The sequence below is a fragment of the Sceloporus occidentalis genome, unplaced genomic scaffold, assembly GCF_023333645.1.
Source record: "Sceloporus occidentalis isolate IW3139 unplaced genomic scaffold, rSceOcc1.0.p SCAF_5, whole genome shotgun sequence".
NCBI classification, from domain to species: domain Eukaryota; kingdom Metazoa; phylum Chordata; class Lepidosauria; order Squamata; family Phrynosomatidae; genus Sceloporus; species Sceloporus occidentalis.
In genome coordinates, this window is record NW_028316985.1 from 2,794,671 (window position 1) to 2,819,062 (window position 24,392).

The window sequence follows — 24,392 nt, forward strand, 5'->3', positions numbered from 1 at the left end:
TGTATTTCCAAATAAGTGTATAATGAGATCTCTTGGAGATGGGAGCCAAGTCTAAACACACAAATCATTTATTGCTTGTATATACAATATTTTTAATAATTTTGTGCATGGAACAAAGGTGCCACAATCTCAGCCACCCGTGAAAACAAGTTTTGCTTTTTGAAGTATTTTGGAACTCAGAATTGTGGATACAAAAGTCTCAGCTTTTGCACTGTAACCCTATTAAGAAAAGTAAAAATTCGGAGAAGAAGAAACTGGTCCACCAGAGTAAAACCATTTCCAATGGCCTCCCGAAAGAGTGGAACAAGTAGATGAGGAAGCAAAATCCAAGGATCTGTGTTGTGAGAACTCACGCTTCTTTAGATCAGTCCTGAGGAGCCCAAAGGCTGTCAGTTATCTTCTCATTACCAGCCAAGAAGAACATAGATTTTGCATTTCAAACATGGGAAAGTAATGTCCTAGTCAGCAGGAACAGGCAACCATGCATTTGCTGGAACTCCCTGTGAATCGTCATTAGCATCAAATGCTGGTATTCTGCGTCAGCCACTTAGTTACATACATCCAACTATTGCTCCATATTAGTTACATATGTGTAACTGATAACTGCATATTAATTACATACAAGTAACTAATACTACATATTAGTTTTGCAAACGTAGATAGTGTGAGCCGGAATGGTGTAGTGGTTTGACTGTTGGACTATGACTCTGGAGACTAGGGTTCAAATCCTGGCTTGGCCATGTAAACCCACTAGCTGACCCTGAGCAAGTCACACACTCTCAGCCTCAGAGGGAGGCAATGGCAAACTCCGTCTGAAGAAACTTGCCAAGAAAACACTGTGATAAGTTCACCTTAGGGTTGCCATAAGTTAGAAACGACTTGTAAACACACAACAACAATGCATTAATAAGACTACATATTGATTATGTATATGTAAACAATACTGCATGTGAGTTACATATACTTAATACTACATATTGGTTATATATACTGTACATAAATAATACTACATGTCAGTTATGTATAAGTAAATAATACGTTGGTTTTGCATGTATAAATAATACTACATATTGGTCACATTTGTGTAAATGCTACATATGGGTTATGTATATATAATGAATACTACATATGGGTTACATAGACATAATTAATGCTACATATAGGTTATGCATACATAAATGATACTACATATGGGTTACATACAGTCAGCTCTCCACATCTGTGCTTTGACTTTTGCAGATTTGATTATTCACGGATTTGATTATTGTGTCCTTTCTAGGAATCTCTTATGTTCTCCAGTGCAACTCTTCTGGAATTTGATCATAGAGCCTTGCTGGAGGACCTAGAGATTCCCAGAGAGGCATTTGGAGGTCTTTCAGCACGATTCTATAGTCAAATTCCCACAGATTTTGACCTTAGAGTTGAATCAGAGATTCCTAGAGGGCTGTTCTCTCAAGTTGAAAAACCCAGTGGTTTCTTATTTGTGTCTTTTCCACTTTCACAGGGTTCTTGAGCCCCTAACCCCACTGAATGTGGAGAACCCACTGTGTACATAAGTAATACTACATATTGGTTATGTATAGCTAACATATACCAATTGGTGACATATACATAAGTAATAAGAAATATACCTAAATAATACTACTAGGCATCTCTAGTTCCTCCTGTGCAACTTTGCCGGACATTGACCGTAGAGTTGCACTGAAGGATCTAGAGATTGCTAGAGAAAATACTTCTCTGGGGATTTATAGTCCTCCAGCGTGATTCTGTGGTCATCTTCTGGAAGATGTTGACCACAGAGTTGCACTGGAGGATCTAGAGATTCCTAGAGAAGTGTTTTCTCAGGTTTAAAAAATAGTGGTATTTGCAGTTTCTCCACTTTGGTGGGGTTCTTCCCCCCCTTCAACCCTTGCAAATGTGGAAGGCCCAACTGAGCAATTACAGATCCGTAACTGCAATGCAGTTTGCCAGGTATTAATGGCCATATGGTATTCTCTGCCTTAAGAAAAAAACCATTTAACCATTATTTTTTTCCCAAATGGCTGGGCTGCTCTTCTCATGCATACCAATCCCATTTTCCGCCCCGCAGTGACCGACCTGGAGATCAAGTTCCAGTACCGGGGCCGGTCGGTGGGCGGCCTGACCATCAGCAACCCCCACGGCTGCCGGCTCTTCCACAGCAACCTGGAGCCCACCCAGGAGCAGGTGGAGCTCTTTGGCCCCGTGACGCTGGAGCAGGTCCGCTTCCCCAGCGCTGAAGCCGTGCCCAACGAGAAGCAGCGCTTCTACACCCACCAGCTGCTGGACGTCTTGGACCGGGGCCTCATCCTGGAGCTCCAAGGGCAGGACATCTATGCCATCCGCTTGTGCCAGTGCAAGGTCTTCTGGACGGGGCCTTGCGCCGGGGAGCTGGCGGGACCCAACCCCATCGAGCGCGAGAAGAAGATCAAGCTCTTCAGCCTGGAGAGTTTCCTCAACGGTAAGCGAACGGCAGGGCAACAAAGAAGCTGTGGGTTTTTCGGGCAATGTGGCCATGTTCTAGAAGAGTTTGTTCTTCTGAACATGGCCACATAGCCCAAAAAAGCCACAAAACACTATGGATGCCAGCCATGAAAGCTTTTGACTTCACAAGCCATGGGAGTTTATCACACACAGCCAATTCCGTTTCAATCCCACCATTATCTTGCTATTATACCATTATTGTTTAATAATGGGCCATTAACAATTCAACAATCGATCCTTTCATTTAATTAGGCAACAGCGCAATGCAAGCATTTCAACAATGAAAAATTAGCAGTTTTACCTTCCACATCTCAGCAGTTTGAAATGCTGGTCTCCCGTGAAGCATATACAGTCAGCCCTCCTCATCCACAAATTTTTCATCCACGGATTCAAGCATCCACGACTTGAAAATACTTTAAAAACTTACAAATTCTCATAGGCAAACCTTGATTTTGCTCTTTTACATAAGTGACACCATTTTACTGTGCCGTTATGTTCAATGGGACTCTAAAGAAAAAGCAACAACGTGGGCTTCAGTGGGCTTCTTTCAAGTCCCATTGAATATTCGGTGCCCATCTGTCCACACTGCAGCAGTAAAGCAATTCAACACTACTTTGACTGCCATGACTTCGTCCTACACAGCCCTGGGATTTGTAGTTTAGTGAGGCACCAGAACTCTCTATTAGGCTGCATACCTCACCAAATTACAAATCCCAGCATTCCACAGAATGGAGGCATGGCAATTTAAAGTGGTGCCAAACTGCTTTATGTCTGTGTTGTGTGCCTTCACGAGTCGTTTCCAACTTATGGTAAGCCTAAAGTGGACCTATTATTGCAGGGTTTTCTTGGCAAGATTTGTTCAGAGGGCTGGGGTTGCCTTTTCCCCCCTCTGAGGCTGAGAGATTGTGACTTGCCCAAGGTCACCCAGTGGGTTTCCAGGACTAAGCAGGGATTCGAACCCTGGTCTCCGGAGCTGTAGTCCAGTGCTCAAACCGCTATGCCACGCTAGATCTTTATTTCTTTTTTTTCTGTAGTGTGGATGCATCCTAAGACCACCTTGACTTGTTTCCTCTCCTCTCCTCTCCTCTCCTCTCCTCTCCTCTCCTCTCCTCTCCTCTGCATTCTGTCCTCAGATGTTTTCAGGCAGAACCTCCAGCATCCACAAACGCTGGTATAAAATGAACAGTGTTTTGCCAGGACTTTTGCAGGCTTTACCTTGATTCATTTGCAAATTAAAACATGGCTGCCTTCCCAGCCATTTTTGACTTGACTTTTGGTCTTGTCTCTACTTTCCTTTTTCCGTGAAAAAGCCATGATGAAAAAAATTCTCCCGCAGACATCTGTACATTATTGTGCCACTTTTGAACCACTACTACAGCAGCATTATGTCTCCCATCATTCCCATACAACACCAAGAATGTATGCTATACAGCTGCTGCTGCTCCTCCTCATTATTATTTAATATTAACATATTAATATTATTAATATCAATATTGTTAACAACAACAACAATAACCACCTTGAGTCCCTATGGCGGCAGGAAGGTGGGATATAAACAGACGACAACGATGCTGCTGCTGCTGCTGCTGAATTTCTATGCTGCCTTTCTCCCAGAAAGGGACCCAAGGCGGATCACAGGATTAAAAACATTTTTTAAAACGTTACAATAAAAATGTAAATACAATTAAAATCATCTGGATAAAACAGTATAAAATTAACACAAAAATGTGCAAAAGTTAAAAACGTAACTAAAACATACACCCCATATAAAAAAACACCTTGCCATAATTATATATTTATAAGCCTGCCTAAATAAAAAATGCTTTGTGCTTGCTGATGTACTCCTATAATTCTGAAATGCAATTACGATGCTGTAATAACCAATGTAATATACTTTTTATATAAGAGTCACACCTGTCATATGGCAGAATAGGTCAGATTCTGACAGTTATCTCCCCTCCTTACAAATCTGGAGTGGCACCCTTGCTCCTCCCAAAAATTGTTGTTGTTGTTGTTGTTTCTATAGGCCTCATCATGTTTCAGAAAGGGGAAAGCACCGTTCCCCCACCCTACGAGATTTTCTTCTGTTTCGGAGAGGAATGGCCAGACCAGAAGCCCAAAGAGAAAAAGCTAATAACAGTCCAGGTAAGAGAAGGGGCAGGAGTGCCCTTTGGAAGCGATGGCATTGAGGGCATGGGTTCGTTTGTTTGGCCGTTGTCTTGCTCTGGAGTGAAAATTCTGGCTTTTGAAATAAAATTTTCACACTCCTTGTTAACAAAGGAAAGCCTGTATTTCGTATAAGAATCTACAGCAGAGTCTCGATATCCACAGGCTTGCCATCCGCGAATTTAAGCATCCTTAATCGTTTTTCCCTTGAGGTTTCCAAAAGTGTAATACAGTCAGCCCTCTGTATCTGTGGATTCTGCACCCACTACTTGAAAATATGTTTTAAAGAATCCAAAAAGCAAGCCTTGAGTTTGCCATTTTATATAAGAGTTGCCATTGTACTACTGTATTGTATGTAATGGGAATTGAACGTCCACGGATTTTAGTATCCATGGAGGGTCCTGGATACCAAGGGCCCACTGTAGTGGTAATAATAATAATAATAATAATAATAATAATAATAATAATAATCCATTGTATAGAGTGGGACTTCAGCATTCATGCATTTTGGAATCTACAGGGGGTTCTGGAACCAAACCCTTGTGGATACCAAGGGCTCATTGTACATCTGTAGATGCTGTTTCTTCCTTGATTCAGGATATTTTCCCTTTAATATAGCTGTTATTTTGCTGTTGGTGTGTACCTCCAGGTCATCTCTGACTTACAATAGCCCTTATTGTTGTTGTGTGGCAGGATTTTTTCAGAGGGGGTTTGCCACGGCCTTCCTTTGTGGATGTGAGAGGGTGGCTTGCCCAAGGCCACCCAATGGGTTTCCATGACTGTGGGATGGTTCAAACTCTGGTCTCTTTAAAATCTTAATCCAACACAAGCCACTACACCACACTGGTCACTTACCTGGCTCTCCTTTACTGTCCTTCTGGCTACCTCTGACCCTTCCCTTCAGTTACTTTTATGTAATTGCAAGAGTCCCAGCAAGGTGGCCAATGCGAATTCCTTCTTTCCCTCCTGCCTTACAGGTGGTCCCAGTAGCTGCCCGCCTCTTGCTGGAAATGTTCTCTGGGGAGCTCTCATGGTCAGCAGACAGCGTCCGCCTCCAGATCTCCCACCCGGATCTCAAGGACAAGATGGTGGAGCAATTCAAGGAGCTGCACCAACTCTGGCAAACACAGCAGAATGTCCAGATCCAACCTCTCCAGCCTCCTGGAGCCGAAACCTGGCCGATGCAGACCAGCAGCGCCATGCAGCCATGAGCATGCCAGCAAGTTGACAGCCATGAAGAGTGGACACTAGAGCAGCCATTTGCTACTGTTGTGGTTCTTCAGGGACTGAAGTCCTTGAGATGACACCATGAAGTCCCCCAAGGTCCTGTTGAGGACTAGCTGGGCAAGGACACACTTCCTTCCATTGACTGGAGAGAAGGAGACAGGGAAAGCCCTTGGGGTGGGTGAAGGTAGTGGGCAGAGCAACTGGGGTAGCTACCCCCTGCCACAGCAGCCCAGATGGAAGGAAGGGAAGGTTTGGGGTGGGGACAATTGCACAGCTTCAGTGCATTCCTGATAGCACACAAAATGACAGGATTCGCACTGGTGCTCCGCCTAACTGCAAATCTGGACAGCATGGAAAGAAGACTGGGCATATTCAGTAACACCAAACCCCCACCAAACAGTGTTACTTTTAGGGGGCCGACCAACATGCACAATATACATTTTGCAAGCTTGCAAAGCTCCACCGACTTCTTCATCAGGCAAAGGGGTTAAAAGGCCTGCAAGAAATGCCCCTCTGTACCATCTGAATGGAGAAAAGAAACAGCAAAATGCAGGCCTAGCATTAACATCTCAAATTTTTGTCTTCTGTTTTGTTTGTAACACCATTCCTGATGAAGAATCCAGTGAAGCTTGGAAAGCTTGTGTCATGTATATTGTGCCTTTTGGTTGGCCCCATGAAGGTTGATGGGTTTGGGGTGTTACTGGGCACATTCAGGGAGGGTGGTTAGTAGTCAGTATGGTTGCATGCCCGCTTCTAACATTGGAGGCGGCATGTTCTTGTGTATCAGTAGCTGGGGAGCATGGGACAGAGAGTGCAATTGCTGTTATCACATCCTGGGGTGGGCCGCTCTGTAGAGGCCATCGACTGGTTGACCCTTTGTGGAACAAAATGTTGCACTTGGTGGGTCTTTGGTCCAATCTTGCATTCTTGAGAGCCAAGAGGAACCACCGGCATGCTGTTGCTTAAAGCAGGGGTGGGAAACGTGGCCTTCCACGTATCGTTGGGCTGCAGCTCCCATCAGCCTTAGCCAGCATAGCCAGTGATGCTGGGAGTTGTGGTCCAGCAACGTCTGAAGTTTGCCCACCCCGGGCTTCAGAAACAATAGGGGAACAACCTATATTTTGTGACCTGCTGCTTGTCCGCACTTAACACACCTAGATTGTGCCCAGGGGCTGCTCTTTGGACCTGCCTGGATGGGAGGCTGAGTTCGAAACAGCAGAACTACTGGGGGAGCCTCTTGGATATGGAAAGTTGACTTCCCTCTGCACCAAGGAACATTTTTGGGCCATCATCTTGAAGTGGGAGGTAGCCATCTGGTTCTGATGCATCTGACAACCAATACACTGTCAAAGTTGCTTCTGGGACCAGAACTGTGCCATTTCTGCAGGGCCTGGTGCACTTCTGCTGGGGCAGGACATAGTTTCTAAAAGTTAGAGTTTTGGAGGACCCTTACTCCCGACTTCAGCATGGTCCAGGGCAGATGCTTAGGAAGCATGTGGGCAGTTCTGCCTTGGAGGAGCCATTAAGGAGCATGCAGCAATTTTGAGTGAACTTACCAAAGGCAGAATTTTGTTGCAATAAATAAATAAATGAGTGAGTGAGTGAGTGGTGGATTCCAGCTTTTTATTTTTGGGGGTGTACCAGAAGGGAAGGGAAAGTATTCTCATATGGAAGAAACCACCAGAGCCATCCACTCCAACATTTTGCCATGCAGGAATATACAATGAAAGCACCCAACCAGATGGCCATCCAGCCTGTTTAAAAACTTCCAAAGGAGACCATCACCCTTTGAGGCATCACCTTCCACTGCTGAAGGCTTCTCTAGAAATCTCTAGGGAATCATAGAACCAAAGAATCATAGAGTTGGAAGAGACCCCCCAAGAGCCATCCAGTCCAACCTCATTTTGCCATGCAGGACGATGCCATCAAAGCACCCCTAGATGTCATAACTGCAAAGGAGGACACAAGGCACCTCACAACATCTAGGACATTGAAGGAAAATGTAGGACATGACCACAAGCTAGAAACACTCATATAAATGTACATTCATGCTTTTTAGTCATGTACAAAATGAAGGCGATTTTGGAATTCCTCCCAGAAGGGTAAAAAAGGAGGATAGCCGGTCACTCGGAGCACTCCCAACGGATGGCCACCCAGCCTCTGTTGAAAAGCCTCCACCAGCCTCTGAGGCAGCGTCTTCCACAGTTTAACAGCTCTCATAGTCATGAGGTTCTTCCTAATGCTGAGGTGGAATGTTTTCTCCCTGTAGTTTGTAGGCAAAAGTAAAAGCCACAAATGTGGAGGGTCACTCATGTATAAGTCTAGAAATTTTAGTCAAAAAATTGACCTCCAAAAACTGAGTCAACGTATCCATGGGTCAATGTAGGTACTGTACTTTCATTTCTTTTTTAAAAAAGAACCATGCCCTGGTGAAAGGCAAGAGTGCAATCTGTCCTGGAAGCAATGACTGCCTTCTGTTCTCTCATCCATCCAGCCTTCAGTGGGAACGCAAATGGTAATGCCTGCTGGAATTTTGTTATTTGGCATCATTTTCCTTTGCTCCATCCTTTAGGTCCTTTGCTGCATGCCCCAAAGATTTACCCTGAACTTACTCACAGGTCATATCAAAATCCATAGTTTTGTCCCCCAAACCCTCTCTCAGCTTATACATGAATGAGGTCAGACAGCACCATGCACCAATCCCCCGTCAGCAATGCTTGCAATCTTACTCTTTCCACAAGACCCCCCTCCAAATAATGCTACAGAGACGGCTTCGCTTTAATTTTTTGTTTGTTTTTATTTTCTTTTTGTGTGTTTTCCCCCTTGTTCTCGAGATGGCTACAACACCAGACGGAACAGCATCCCCCACCTGTCCTACTCTCTGCGCAGGGCCCGCGACTCTTTCCTTCCCTCGCCCAAGTCGTCGCCGGATCAATCCAACGAAATAAGTCTGCCTGCTCCCCCTGCCTTCCTGTCTTCTCCAGAGCCCCACCTGCCTCCTCTCCCTGCCATGGTTAAAAAAGGAAAAAAGAAGAACATCCCAAACAAGTCGAAACCAAATTTTCCAGAACAAAAAAAAAAAACCCCAAATCAACTTTCAAAAAGAAAATATATATTTATATATATAATATAATATATATTATAACAGTTTATCAAAGTAAGCAATGCACTGATGGGACCCGAGAGGCTCCTAGTTGCCTCAGGGAATTTGCCGGAAGGGGGGCAGAGGGCTCCCCGCCCCAAAGGCCAACCCACCCAAAGATCCTTGTGCTCCACGGCCGCTACTATTGATCTTGACACCACCTTTCCGTTTGGACTTTGGGAGGGGAGGCAGAGCTCTGGAAATCAGGAAGGAAGATTGCAAAAACCATTTTTAAAAACCGGGACTCCACTCCACATTCCCCCCCCCCGCCCCCCGCAGGGCAGACTCTTGGTTTTGATTGATAGGTAAGATACTGGTTTTTGTTTTTTTAATCCCCACGGATCCTTAAGTAATTCTTTTATTTTCATTTCACAGAAAGTTTTCTAACCTTGTTGCTTGGTTTGGTTTTTGTTTTTTCCATTCCACCTTATTTTGCTGCCAGGCAAATTAATTCTTTTTATTCCTTCTATGGTTTCATATTTTTGTTGTTTTTTAAAAAACATTTTCTTAACTTTTTTTTCCTTTTTATGTGGTTTTTTTCTTCTTTTTTTAAAGCAAGTCCACCTGGAAAAGCAGCTCTCCCACCCCCCACGATGCCGTAGGTCAGTTGCAGCCATCCATAGTCGCGGATCAAGTTGCGCCCCCCCGGTTTATTTTATTTTTTTAATTTTATTTTCACTTTTCTCCTTCTCTCTCTCTTTCTCTCTTCCTCTCACTCACAAGCTGGATCTTCACCGACTCACTCTTGCAGCGAAGTCTCTCTTCTGGATTGGCGGGACTCCCCGGAGCAAGTCGCAGCCCTGGGCCGCAAGGTTAAGTCTGCTGGTTGTGGGACGCCGTCTTGGTTGTTTTATTTCCTCTTCTGAAAATAAGACATTCCTGGAAGAGGAAGAGAAGAGGGACAGGGTTGTGTAAGATCAACACCTTCTCTGCAAGCAGAAGGACCGGTTTGTATATAATCTGGAAGAACCCCTTTACTGTTGAGAACACTGGAGCAGAATTGCCCACTGATTCCACCGTATCCAAATGTTACCAGCTGGAGTCAGAGATCCTAATCGTTCCCAAGAATCTTGGAATAATAATGTAATAATAATAAGCTTCACAGATAATGTGGACTATTCCCAAGCAGCACCACTTTTTGTATTTGTGGCAATTATGGCACCATGTTTTGAATGTTGGGTTGTAACACTGGGAGAGCAGGGTTGAAATCCCTGCCTGGCCATGGGAACCCACTGGGTGATCTTGAGCAAACCCAGAGGAAGAGAAGGGCAAGCACCCTCTGAACAAATCTTGCCCAACCAAACACCCTGCCAAGTTTGTCTTAGGGTAGACATTAAAGCACACAGCAACATTTGGATTTGATTTCATTCAGATGTTTTGTCAGTCCGTTTGGAATGGCTCCCAGAATATGGCATAATTCTCACATGCATTGGGATTCAAAGTGACTTATGAAAGTTAAATGCATCCCCCCAAAAAATCACACCATACATAAGTTAAAAATATAATTAAATCATCACTAGTTTCAAAAGCATAATCAATGAAAGAAAAACAGCAAATACGCCCCCCACCCCAGATCTGTGGGAATCAGGGGCACAGTCCCCCTGTGAAAGTGCAAAAACAGAGAATATAGCCCCTCTCTTTTTTATTTTTACCTGAGAGAACACTAGGCATCTGTAGGTCCTCCAGCACAACTCTTTATGTTCAACTTCCAATGGAAACTGACCACAATATCATGCTAAGGACCTAAAGATCCCTAGAAAGAACGTATTTTTCCCTGTGGCAGGGACAAATACAGTAATCCACGAATTATCAAATCCACAAATATTTAACCTTGAAATGTGGAGGGACAACTGTACTATACACACATTATGAAGAGGTGTTTCCCCCTGAGCAATCTCCCCTTAAGGCCATGGCTGCCCTTGACGAAGACTGATGGGAACCACAGTCCAAAAAGATCTAGAGGGCCACATGCTTCCCTTCCTTGCTTTGGGACAATTCTCTGTTTGGCCTTTGCCCCAATGGTTGGGCATAATTTTCGAATTTACCAGAGGTCAAAGATGGACCACAGGTCTCCTATCCAACACACCAGGCATCAAGTTGTGGGTTGAGAGAACCCCCAAATGGATGCAGCCTGAGACTATTGTAGGGGAGGGAAAGAATGCTAGGAGGAGAAAGGTTGGTATTTACAAAGTGGGCAAAGTAGAAAATGGAGACCAGATTTCAGGCTGAAGGCTAGAAATGGTTCCAGGGTCTGTGTGAGCCAGAGAGTGACTGCAGCCACTCCCACACAAAAACGTGAGAGCAACCATCTTGGATCAGCATTCTGCTGACATGGTAGCCAACCAGTTGCCCCACTATGAAGCCCACCAGCAAGACCCAAGGGCTACTGATTCTCTGGTGCAGGCTGACTCCTGCTCAGAGGCCTCACAGAAGTGCCCGGCTTCATTTTGGCAAACTGGTAGGCGTGTGGAATTCAAGCCAAAGCCGCCTCAGTTCAAATGCAGGGCCTCCAAAATCTGATGATAACAGATTTCTACCAAAAGCATCAAACAAAACAGATGGTTAAATTGGGACCCTTTCACACCACACAATTATGGAGCTATGGCACGTTACAGACCGCCCAAAACGGCTGGTCTCGTGCCGCTGCCGGTTGCTGCGTCTGGGAACCGCAGCAGCCAAACCACGCGGCTCCCAGGCGCAGCAAGAAAGAAGAGCCAAAATGGCACTTCTTCCTGCACCCTGGAAGTGGTGCCGCAAGACGCGAGGCGCACATTCGCGGCGCCACTTCCGGCATGCGACGTCCGGGCGCTGTGCATCCATGACATCAAAATGGCGGTGCCCATCTATATGTGGCGCCGCCATTTTGACGTACTCGTTACGCGCGAGGGGCAAGGCACGTCAGGAAGCACCGCCCCTCGCGCGTAATGACAGAACCTCATTGGCCCATCTGTAACGCACCTATAATTCCCATTTTCATTGCTGTGTGTCCAGCCTATGGAAAGCTGGGATTTGCAGTTTAGGGAAGGATATTCAGAATTCTCAGCCAGAGATCTCTTGTGCGTCACCAAACTACAAACCCCAGGATTCCACAGGATGGAGCCATGGCAATTAAAATGGTATGATCCGTTGTGTTGTGTGAACAGCCCCTTGGTGGTTTTCCTTGGGAAGTGAAGGGGGGGGGGAAACCTTAGGGCTAAACTCACACTTGGGGGGGGGGGCTGGCCTTTTAGAGCACAGGTGGGCAGCTGAGCAAGAGCTGGGGGTCAATCCTGCCCTCAGTATCCCATAGGTCCAACCCACCTAGTAATGCTTTTGCTCACCTGGGAGACAGGCAGAGTGAAGGAGGCGCAGGCTACCGGAACAGTCTGGTGAAGTCTCTCAGAGCCCAGCAAACCTGTTTGCACTCCTCAGCACTGGAGAGCAACGATAGAAGAGGAGACAGAGCCTTGTTATTTGGGGAAGGAAAGCAATTACACACCACCAGATGGATTTGGGATGATGGGGATTCTTTGTTTTATGGCCAACTTGAGGTGACTTCTGTGTCACTGGACATTGGGAACTGGTTTCCTGAGGTTGTAACCATTGTAACACTTGATAAAACAACCTGATTGTGTGATGGTAAGTATTCACAGGCCAGAAACAGGGAGGCTTCACTGACTCAAGTTTGCAAACGCATCTGCACAACACTGAGGACCAGAAAGTTGAGCCCATACCTCTACACACAAGGCATCTGACTCCATCTTGGCCTGTGAGGGGGAGAGAGGGTGGGCCAATGCCATCAGGCCTATCCTTAAGATACAGAGCCCTACATCTGTGCATCTGCCTTGGTCCAGGCCTCAGAGGGAGAGAAGAATGCTGGACCTGATCCCCTTCTCAACCATTCCCTTCTCCTTTTGTGTCGTGTCTTCTTAGATTGTAAGCATGAAGGTAGGGAACCATCTAAATGATTTTATGTACAGTGCTGTGTAAATTTACAGCGCTATATAAATAAAGCTTAATAATAATAATACACACACCCCGAAAGTTGATGGCTGCTGTGGAGCAAACCATATGTGACAAGAAAAGGGGAAAAGGGTACCACAGAAGTGAGAAAGGAAGACACTGCCACTGCTCACACTTGTGCTGAGATGCTCCCAGAAAAGGCCTGGGAGGTCTGTAGGGCCTGACCTTTTAGAGCAAAGGTGGGCAGCTGAACAGAGGCTGGGAGGTTCACCCTGCCCCAAACATCCCCATGGGTCAAACCCACTTATCAGTGCATCATATCACCTTTCTTGTCTCCTCCTTATTCTAGCCAAAATTCACAACATCACATTACTTCTGGTTGCTATTTTGGCTGCAATATGGAAAAGAATTCACTGGTGGAAGCAGGAGGGTGCTTTGGTGTGTTTGTGGGGTACAATTTCCAAATGATTTTGGTTCTGAGTGGGAACAAAGGCAACAAAATAGTGGTAAGGGTTTGGTTCTGCATTCAAAGCTGCAAAGCATTTTTTAAATTAAAAAATAGGGTGTCTTTGTTTCAGGGTCACAAAAGTATTGTCCTAGGACACTAGAAACGTGTGCCTCACAGGCCACACTTTCCTCACCTGTTTTAAAGAGAGAAGCCTCTGTTTTCTCTCACTTTCACTTCTTTATAGGCACCAGAGGGTGAGGAAAAGGGCAAACTGAGATTATCTCCCACACGGCTGCCAGGCCAATCCTTGCCCAGAGCTCAAGTCTGGAGGGCAAGCAGAGAAGCCTCCAAATTCCTCAAAGCTAGAGAAGGAAGCCCCAAATGTTATATGGGTCAATGGAGGGAAAGGCAGTCAGGGGAGTTGAACCATGAGGCACGGAGTAACAGGCTGAGACTTGCCAGGGGAGAGGAAGGGCAGCTGCCTCTGAAGATGCCAGCTGGGCCTCAGAAACGCAAGGGAATGACAGAGGCAGGAAGGGCCAGGCACAGACTTGCCCGAGCCAGTCCTGCTATACTAGCAAAGCCTCTGAAATCGAGGCCAAGGCATCCTTGTGGTTTCCCCTCCCAAAAGCTGCAAAGTAGAGGTGAAGGACGGACGGGAAAAACCTGACTGGTGATGGAGAGGATGAGAAACCCAGAGCCCAAGCTGAGAGGTGGCAGGAGCAGCGTAACTGCTGCTGGAGAGGGGAGGGCAGGAACCAGTGGATTTAAATGGCAATAAAAGAGATCCCACCTAAACATTTGGAAGAATTTCAAGGCTGCAAGTGCTATTTGAAAATGGAATAGGCTGACTTGGAGGGTGCTGGACTCTCCTTCCAACTGAGGTTTCATGGCTATTTTCAGGAGTGCTTGAGTTGTGTATTCTTGACTGGCAGGGGGTTGGACAGTTGGCTCTTGTGGTCCCTACCGAAGCCACATTTCTGTCCCCAACAGCAGCCAAGAGGACGCTCACTGACCTTGTGACTTGCTTGTGGAAGTCCGTCAACTGCTTGTGCGTCACCTGCACAGCTCCCCCGGTAGTCTCCTTTGGTAAGCCCTTCAGTGAATTTTCCAGCCAACGGCAGAAGGTCTGTGGCCAATGGAAGGCAGAGGGAGGAAAAGAGAAAGGGAGAAAGTAGCACTTTTCAACAAGACGGAAACAAAGTCTAGGAAAGGAAAGGACAAAGCATGGTGTTCTTGATGGTGTTGATCAACAAGTCTCAACATTCCCTTCCAGTTGATGGGATCTACCTTACAATAACATCTGGAGGGGCTGCAAAAACAGTTGCCATGAACCTTGTTTTCACAGTCCCTTCAAATTCTTTAACTAGGGGTTTGACACCATTTTAACAGCCATGGTTCCATCCCCCAGAATCTTGAGATGCTTAGTTTGTGAGTCACCAACACTCTTTGGCAGAGAAAGCTAAAGTCCTTGCAAAAGTACAAATTCCACCATTCCACAGTATGGAGATAAGGCACTTAAAGTGGTGTCAAATTGCATTATTTCTACAGAATGCTTGTACGCCACCCATGATATCAATATTTCTCAAACACACAACTGAGGGGCCTCTAAATGTGCTGGATTGCAAAACCCATCTCCCCCACTGAGGACAGCCAATGAAATGAAAAAGCTGAATACAAGAGGTGAAAGGGTCTTTGCCATACTGGACTACAGATCTGAAGGCTGCCATGCAGAGAACCCATTTAAAAGCTGTACTGCTGTTCCTGGAGGCTTCCAGGAGAGGCAGTTCGCCCTTTCTTGATTCACACGTAGTAGTCCATGGAGCCAGGAGGGGTTGAGGGCTGCAAAATTGGCCTTGGGGTCAGGCTCACATGGCCATTATTTGCTCACTCCTAATATAGAAGGTCTCTGTTACAGAAATCAGTCTAGCCATACTCTTACCAAAGGTATGTGAACATACCTCCATAGATGGCACTGGGAGGTGTGGGAAACAGCTCAGGAAGGGAGCTCTTTGTTAACATACCAAAGGTTTGAACCCTAGCACTTTTGGCTGCAATGAATCTTCAGACTGGTTTGCTTAAGAGACCCCTCTCTGTCCAGAGCCAGAGAAGTCTATGCTGGACTGGGCTTAGGAGTCGCTGGAAGGCAGCTTCCAGCTCTGGCTCCTCCTTACCGGCCTGTCGATCTGCATGATCTCCCATAGCACCTCGGCCACGTCCGGCAGGGTGTAAGGCGGCAGGCAGAAGCAGCTGGTGTGCAGGAGCTGGCTTACAAGCTGCTGGCCCAGCTGTGTCATCACTTGCCCAATAAGCTCCTTCCGTGCCTCAAAGTCCTCTTCGTGCTGCAGAAAGAGGGAGAAAGAGAGTTGAGGGCCAACCTCAACTGCAAGAGAGAGGAGGACCTACTTATCCCACTTCTGCCACCAATGATGGAGATCTCCCCTTGTCCTGCCACTGTCACCAAACCTGGGGACCTCTGCTTGTCCCTGTGGGTCACATTTCCAAGATATGTCATGATGTACATATATGCAAATACAGGTACAGTGGTCCCTCCATATTTGCTAGGGTTAGGGGTGAAGGACCCTTGTGAATATGGAAAAACCGCAAATAAGAAAACACTATTCTTTTTACTTAAGAGAACACATCTCTAGGAATTTTCAGGTCCTCCAGTACAACTCTATGGTCAACATCTGCCAGAATTTGATCATAGAATCACACTGGAGGATAAACAAATGCCTAGAAAAGTGTTTTCTCTAGTAACAGCTAGAGTTATTCAGTTAGTTCTTTGGCAGAGTTGTGCTGGAGGACCTAGAGATTCCTAGAGAGAATATATTAATCAAAACCACAAATAATCAAATCCACAAAAGTCAAAGCCGCAAACGTGAAGGGCCAGCTGTATTCCTAGATCCAAAAAATCTTAAAATCAAAACCAATTCAGGTCCTAAGCATTTCGTATAAGGGAGATTTATTCTGTATTTCAAAATTCAACCACCACTGCTTCCCGCATCTCTACTGAAGATCCCTCACTCACATCATTGGCCACTCCTGTGTGGACAAGATCACGCAAGAACTTCATGACACTGCAGTTGGCATCACGGTGGTCAAGGGTAGTGGCGGCGATGGCCCACTGGAGGATGGGAAGGATTACCTGGCTGCGGAGCAGCGTGATGGGGCTTCGCTGAATGAACCTGGTCAAGAGAGGGTAGAGTTCATCAGTGAGACCCCCCATAGTACCCCACCTCGAACCGTGGGTAGTGTGTTGTGCGCTGGATGACGTATTTTGCCAATTTCAGACCCGGCTTTTTTGCATGACTTCAAGTCATTTGTTGATGCTATTGTTTGTCTGATGTTGGATATTTTATTGTTTTTAGCCGTTTTTAATTGAATTTTTACGTGAACACTCTGGGCTTTTATTTAGTCTGTAACCCCGCTTCGATCCACTGGGAGAGGTGGGGAAACATAAATAAATTTTATTATTTTTATTATTATTATTTATGATTTAGGCTGATCTTAAGGCAAACAAATTTGAATTTGTTGTGAGCAGGTTTGTCCTTGCCTATCTCTGAGGCTGATAGAGTGTGACTTGGCCAAGGCTACCCAATGGGTTTCCATGGCCAAGCAAGGACTCAAGTCTTGGTCTCCCAGCATCCTACTCAAACCACTATACCATGCTAGCTCTGTGGTTTGACCAAAATAACAACAACAACAACAACAACAACAACAACAACAACATGATTTATTTATATTCCACCTTTTCCTTGCAGGATCAAGGTGGATTACAAAACAAATGCTTAAACGCAAAAGTTAACCAAACTGTCTGTGAATAGTACAGGCCTGAAATCTGGTTCTGGGTGTTTAGTTCAGCAAAGCCCTAATAACAAATCACTGTCCAGCTGAGAGCTTTCCTCAGAACCACTAAAGACTCTGGTAGGTGAAAGTGAATCTGTGTTGACTCTGTTCCAAATTCACATAAAATGTGCTTATAGACTCTAGTAGGTGAAAGTGAAGCTGTGTTATACACATACCAAGACCCTGAGACATCTATCTGAGCAAGATGTCTAAACTTTATGATAAACAATATAAGACTAAGCTGGACATGTCTATGTGGTATTTAAAGTATACAGAAGTAAAATATTCCTGGACTGGAAATACAGTATCTATGTGATATGAAAGATCCTTCCCCTAAATTGTAGAAATGTACACTACTGTTTTGCAGACGAATAAACAGCATGAAAAGACATAAAGCCACTTCTTTACTCGCTCATTATACATTTCCTGAAATTCCAATCCAATTAGGGATACTTAAGGGACATATTGACGTTAATCTAGCTATCTGGACAATTCATGAGTTGGAAGCCCAAGTAACCAGAAGGTGACTCTAGCTAAATCCAGGTAGATACAGATTAGTTGACAAACTGCAAAGAATCCTAAATCCCTCAGGGTAAGATACAGGGCAAGGAACTATACCTATTCATGTGTGACAAGCATACTGCTTTGGTCAATTTCTAGGCCCAACCCAAGCAGCTCCTGCTAGCCTATAAAACAAATCATGACCTGGACCTTCAGATATTGTGTGCATTTGTGTCTTCAAGTTGCCTGTCAACTTAAGGCAACCCCATGGATTTCATAGGGTTGCCTTAGGCAAGGAATACTCAGAAGTGGTTTTCCAGTTCCTTCTTTTGGAATCTAGTCAACATCATCTGGTATTTGTTGGCAGTCTCCCATCCAAGTACTAACCGGGGCTGACCCTGCTTAGGATCTGGTGTCTTTGAGGGGTATTTAGGCCCATTAGAGAAAACACTTTTATAAAATCCCTGCTGGGTGACATTACAGGCGTTTTTGCACATTTTTTTTTCAATTTCTCTCCTGCATTTCAAGATTTTTTTGTAAAAAATTTGCAATGAACCAACCCTCCCTCCCGATGCTGACTGCAACTCCTAGCATGCCTCACCATTGCCTATGCTGGCTAGGGTTGATGGGAGTTACAGTCCAACAGCATCTGGAGGACCATACAATTGCCACCTCTGCCATAAAACTACCCAGCTGCTATGATCTCTTAGTGAAGCCCTACTGAGAGTCTCCTTTTCAAACAAAGGGAGGTTACAATTCCCTGAAAAACAGTTCTGCAGCATCCTTCCCCCAAGGTTTGGAAATGCTGACCTTTATTAGAGAAACTGTAAATGAGTTTTGCTCCAGCAAGCCTTGCAGTGGGGAAGGAGACTGAGGTTCAAATCCCTGGTGGGACTGCATTTTTGGAAGGGCTATTCAAGATCTGGAACAAAACAGCCAAGAGCTGACACAGGGCTTAAGTACCTGGTTGCCAGCCGGAAGAGGTCGTCCACAGTGTCCGGATGGTTCTGGAGGCCGTTGGGTTGCTCAATGAGCCTGAAGGTGGGGACACAGAGAGCCTAGAAGCAGGGAGACAGGGGAAAGGTTGACTGTCTTGGCATGGAATCTAAGGTGAATCTCTAACCACTATTGCAACAAAGGCTTGGAGTAACAAGTAATATTAATATAAAAAGGAAAGAAGGAGGGGGAAGAAAAAGAAATGGGGCAGTACCTTTGAAACCAACTGGGTTTTATTTTAGCATTAACTTTCATGGATATAAACCCACTTCTTCAGATGTAGTACAGTGTGATATAATGCAAAGTTACACGATTAAAAAAACACCTAAGGACTGTTAGACAATGATGTAAAACCTGGACATTTCATACCAAAATGTCCCTTAAAACACTCCAAAACGGCCTTAAAATACGAATGCAAAATGTAAAATTACAAAACAATGCTTATTCCATTATGGTGTCTGTGTTCCCAGTTGTTACATTGTTTAAAATGTGATCTCGTTACACTCTCATTGAAGGAAGAGGCCCCTCCCTCTTCAACTGTCATCTCGGCCTCAGAGGGAGCCATCAGGCAGACCCAGCAACATCGGGGACTGCCTGAGAGCTGGTGGAGGACTACTTCTGCCGCTGCCCCCCCCCATGTCACCTGGGAAGAAGCTCCCCAGAACTGCGGAGGACTATCTTGCCGCTGTGGTGGCTTTTTACCAGGGGGGAGGGATCAGTGAGAGAGGGGTGTTTTTATGTATTCTTAATTGTTTTATTGATATTTGCTGTGAACCGCCCTGATCTATGGAAGGGCGGTATAAAAATAAAAAAATTATTAATTATTATTATTATTATTGCTCTACTCCCCTGAGTAGCACATTACTCAGGGGCAATTCTGGTATCAGTGGAATAGCAAGTTCCCTCTGGGTTTTAGTCCAAATTTCAAAGGAGGAGATCCCAGGTGCCAAATCCTATCTCCTCCAAAATGGGTTCTGCACTTGGATTTGGACAAAACACCACTGCTACCACCACCACCAACATGGGAGTCCCCAAGTTTCCGGAAAGAATCAAATGCAGCTGTGGGAGGACCATCAAAACCTGGGAAGGGGCTTGAAGGAGAGACCTCCACCACCCACTCAGACACCCTCAGGACTGGCCTACCTGCAGCATGTCAAGTAGGCCCTGGCGGCAGCCTTCCTCCATGCCGTACTCATCTACAAGGATGCTGCCCAGATAGAGGAAGCAGGAGTGCTGATGCTCCTGGTAGACGCTCACCATCTGCCAAAGAAAGCCATGCAAGAGTCAGGGGGGAGCCACAAACCAAAATGATGCCATTAAGAGGAAGGATTTGACTTTTCAGTTCTCTTGTCAAACTATAAAGAAAGCATCATTCTTCCTCTGACCAACTGCTTTTCATGTTGTTTCGCCTCCAAGTCTGACCAATGCTGATGCTAAGCCATGCCTATACAGCTCGGGTCCAGGCTATCTGAAGGACCACGTCTCCCTTTATGAGCTCATGAGAGTGCTAAGATCATCCGGAGAGGCCCTTCTTTCTGCCCCACCACCTTCCCATGTTCATTCAGTGGGAACAAGGAAGAGGGCCTTCTCAGTGGCTGCTACCAGACTTTGGAACTCCCTCCATAGAGAGGTTAGGATGGCCCCATCTATGGTTCCCTTTTGTCAGCAAATTAAAACATTCTTATGCCCTGACTTGGCTTTTAATGCTGTGTGGTGTTTTCTTTAAGGTTGGTATGTAGTCTTTTAATGAATTTTAATGTTTAAAAGTTATTAGCTTAATGAAAAGTTTTTAGAGGTTTATATTTTTACTGAAGCTTTTTAACAGTTTTAATCTATATTGTTTGTAAATATCTTGTTTGTTCCCTTGAGTCTCATTATTGAGAGAAATGTGGGATATAAATGAATAAATTAATAACAATAATAATTCAACCACTACCATGTATCGTGGAGCTTACTTGGCAAAATTTGTTCAAAGAGGTCATTGCCTTCCTCTGTGACTTGCCCATCGCCACCGGGGTTTCTAGGGCTGAGCAAGGATTCAAACCTCTTCTCCCAGAGTCCTGGTCCAACCCTCAAACCAGTCCACTACACTGGCTCTCATAACTTTCCCAAGCTCTGGTAAACATGCAGTTATTATTATATGCCCTCAAGTAACTCCCAGGATTTTCTTGGTTAGATCTCTTCACAGGAGGTTTGCCATCTTAGGCTCAGATGATCTGACTTGCCCAAGGCCACCCAGCCAGTTTCCACGGTTGGGCAGGGATTCAGATCCTGGTTTCCTGAAGTCATGGTCCAGCAGTCAAGCCTCTACAACAACTGGCTTTCACTGATCAGATTTATTCAAAGCAGTTTTTCCTCCATGCCTTTCTTCTGAATCTGAGAGTATGACTTGTCCCAGGTCACCCAGTGGATCTCCTTGGCTGAGTGCAGATTTGAACCCTGGTCACCTGGAGTTCTAGTCTAACAGTCACACTACTGCACCATGCTGGCTCTCTATCATACTATTTCACAGCATAAATCAAGGGTGGACACAATAAACAGGTCTTCAGAAGTTAGCTGAATCAGCTCACACTTACCTGGGATGGGGGCAGATGTTACCAGAGGCCTATGCACAAATACAGATGAATGTCTAAATATGGGCTGAATATGTCTGTCTCTCTTGATCTTCCTTCACCAAGAGGGTAAGGTTTTGTCTGCTGAATGTAAGTCCTTTTCCCCTAAAGTCCTCCCGTCATCATGTGTCATTACCTGAGTGACCAGCGGCTGTAAGAGCGCCGCTGATCCTTTGCCAACGCAGCGGACAGCGAAGCGCAGGCATCGGCAGCAGCGTTCCACAATACGATTATCGGCACGGTGTTTGTTCAGGGTCTCTGACAGGACAGGCCAGATCTGGGTGGAAGGAAGAAAGTGAGATAGTATGTTGAGTGGAAGCAGATGACTCACATCAGGCTGCAGATGACAGCACATCCAAGGGTGACCCAAGCCAGCAATGACCCAGAGTAGCCTTCCACAACCCAATGTCACTGATATAGGTTGCACTACAGGTCCCAGAATTCCTTAGGGGTCTTCCTCTCACTGAAGGCAATACAGTGTGGAAGGACATGGGAGGAGGGACTTCTTGGCTGTGGCACCAACATTGATTTCTTTCTGGTGTCAAGACATCACTTTTTAAAATAAAGCCTTTGGGTCCTAATTAACTTTAAATGTAAATGTTCATAGTTTTTAATTGTTGTGGCCTTTTAAGCTCTTTTAACTTTTTATCACATTTAATATGTTTTTATCTTGTTTAAGCTATTTGTTTGTTATAATCAGGAACTGTTTTACATTGTTTACATTATGACCCCTGTATCGAGGGGTCTGGCAACTGCAGTACCCAGTTCTGGAAAGAAAATGTCTCTCTGGGCATGTGAAGGTCCTCCATCACAATTCTATGATCAACTTCTGCCAGAGGTTGACCATAGATAGAGCATGTGCTGTTAACTGTGGTTTCTGTTTATCCAAGGTAAACACAAGAACAGAGTCTCATGGATACATGGGGGCCATACTGTAATGCTTACCTATACACTGCCCTGAAATCTCATGATAAATATGACATATACATATATTAATAATTTTTAAAAAGATCTGAAGGGCTGTTCCCAGATACAGAAATTGAGCTCTACCCAGCATGCACTGTGAGTGTGAGAACAGGGCCCAGGAGCTAGGTTGCAGCTGACAAATGCCAAATTTCCCCAAAGACACAAAGTGGGTGGAGGGTAAGCAACCAAACAGGAACAGCAGAATTCCTACCCCCAGAAACATAATTTCACCAGCACCTTGCCTTCAAGTCCTTTCCGATTCATGGAGACCCTAAGGCAAAACTATCACTGGGTTTTCTTGGCAGGATTTGTTCAGAGGGGATTTGCCATTTTCCTCCTCTGAGGCTGAGAGAGAGTGTGACTTGCCCAAGATCACCCAGTGGATTCGAACCCATGTCTCCCAGTGTCCAAGCCCAACACTCAAACCATTACACCATGCTAGCTGTTTTTTGCTGAGAATGGTTACAAGGTCAGCCCAAGTTGGAGAGGGTGCCACACTGCAGCAACGCTACACCACTTGACAGTGGCATGAATGCAAAGGAGAGCATGCCTGTCCAGCAGAAAGGTGTCATCCATCCAGAACTGCAATGCTTACAAGGAGGCCCATGTCTCACAGAACCTCTCAGGGAAGGTTAGTGTAAGAGACCATGGCCTTGATACAAAGGCTAGTTTAAAAGGGTTTTAATTCCACAAATTAGCCCAGCACATTTCAACTAGGAAATATTTATATGGCTTTCTTCAGGGGCAGGTAAAATAAAGTGGGGCACACAATAGATATGCATCAATAATTATAATAAATAAATAGGTGTGCTGTTTTAATATGCATTGTGTATTTTTTTAATGCTTCGAAAATGTTTTAATTGAATGTACTATTTAATGCTTTTTAAAATTTTGTACCATACCTCATATTGTTCTAACTGCTCGGTTTTAATTTATACTGTAAGCTGCTTTGAATCCCATTTGGGAGAAAAGCAGGATGGATAGATAGATAGATAGATAGATAGATAGATAGATAGATAGAAATAGTCCCAACCAGATTAAATCCAGAGAAGCAATGGGTGAATGCTAAGCCCACCCTTCAGTAAAACCATCCTTCACATGAAAGCAGCTCTGGCCTTCCATCAGATCACCCTATTTAACCCAGACAGAGAAAAAAGTGGAAAAAAGAGCAGAAAGTACCAGATGACTCAGAGAAGTGAGCCATGCTACCTCTCAGCTGGGCTCTCCCCACTTACCTCCTGGATGACTTTTTGGCACGGGTGGGTCTGCCCATTTTCTACAATAGGGTTGGTATGCCTGTGAGAAGAAACAGAAAAAGGAAAAGGGGACCTGAAAGTGAAGGCACAACCAGACTAGGTTGGAGGAACCTCGGGAAGGCTTTTTTTTAACACCCCCCCCCCCCCGATTTTCTGCCTTTTTACAAATGTCAGGGTGAACTCCTTTGCATGCGTGTGTGTGTGCTGTCCCCCTCTGAGTCCACAAGCAGCAGCACCCAATTGTTCACTGATAAGGAACAAAAAGGAGATGATGGAAAACCCCACCCGCAGCTCAGAATACACCAAAAGACAAGTCAACCCAGTGACAGCTCACAGAGGCTTACCGGAATATAACAGCAAGGCGATCTAGGGGAACAGTAGGGTCGGAGGAGAGGCCATTGCTCGGCTCCTGAGAGAGCAGCTGGAAGGAAGGAAAGAGAGAACGCACATGCTATGGGAGGAGGAAAAATCAATTCACAGAAGTCCCACAGAGATATACAGCAGGGCTGGGCAAAGAGTGGCCCATGGGGCCCTAAAGTGTGCGGCCCCTGAAGGACCTCAAAGTTTCCAGGCTCCCTAAAAATATTTCAAAATCCACATGATTTTTTTTTTCTGTGCCAACTCCCTTCAAAACAATAGCAAAACACAGCACCATTGTTTCCCCAAGCCCAGTTCTGCATAAAACTTGCTAAATGTATAATTTATAATTTTATCAAAATGGGCCCAAATCAAAACCATAAGTGACACGGCTCACTTCGTGTTTCATTAAAAGCAGTTGGAGGGTT

The 24,392-nt window shown here is 45.2% G+C and overlaps 2 protein-coding genes across 5 annotated transcripts in view; one reads left to right on the plus strand and one right to left on the minus strand.

Annotated features, from left to right (window-relative positions):
• IRF5 (interferon regulatory factor 5) overlaps positions 1-7,487 on the plus strand; it is a 60,552-nt gene extending 53,065 nt beyond the window's left edge. For all 3 annotated transcript variants that reach the window (XM_089527384.1, XM_089527383.1, XM_089527382.1), the window contains exons 7-9: positions 2,090-2,479; positions 4,529-4,647; positions 5,646-7,487. In XM_089527384.1, coding sequence (XP_089383510.1) covers positions 2,090-2,479; positions 4,529-4,647; positions 5,646-5,879 — 743 coding nt within the window. In that variant the 3' untranslated portion in view covers positions 5,880-7,487. The remainder of the gene's footprint in view (positions 1-2,089; positions 2,480-4,528; positions 4,648-5,645) is intronic.
• A 1,185-nt stretch (positions 7,488-8,672) lies between these two features.
• TNPO3 (transportin 3) overlaps positions 8,673-24,392 on the minus strand; it is a 65,853-nt gene continuing 50,133 nt past the window's right edge. Inside the window, exons 14-23 of one of the 2 annotated variants that reach the window (XM_089527380.1) lie at positions 23,952-24,028; positions 23,587-23,680; positions 21,522-21,662; positions 19,917-20,033; positions 18,741-18,835; positions 16,459-16,615; positions 15,602-15,769; positions 14,444-14,556; positions 12,358-12,450; positions 8,673-9,916 (exon numbers count right to left, since the gene is read on the minus strand). In XM_089527380.1, the coding sequence (XP_089383506.1) occupies positions 12,390-12,450; positions 14,444-14,556; positions 15,602-15,769; positions 16,459-16,615; positions 18,741-18,835; positions 19,917-20,033; positions 21,522-21,662; positions 23,587-23,680; positions 23,952-24,028 (1,023 nt within the window). In that variant the 3' untranslated portion in view covers positions 8,673-9,916; positions 12,358-12,389. The remainder of the gene's footprint in view (positions 9,917-12,357; positions 12,451-14,443; positions 14,557-15,601; positions 15,770-16,458; positions 16,616-18,740; positions 18,836-19,916; positions 20,034-21,521; positions 21,663-23,586; positions 23,681-23,951; positions 24,029-24,392) is intronic. The other variant, XM_089527381.1, reaches the window with a different exon arrangement.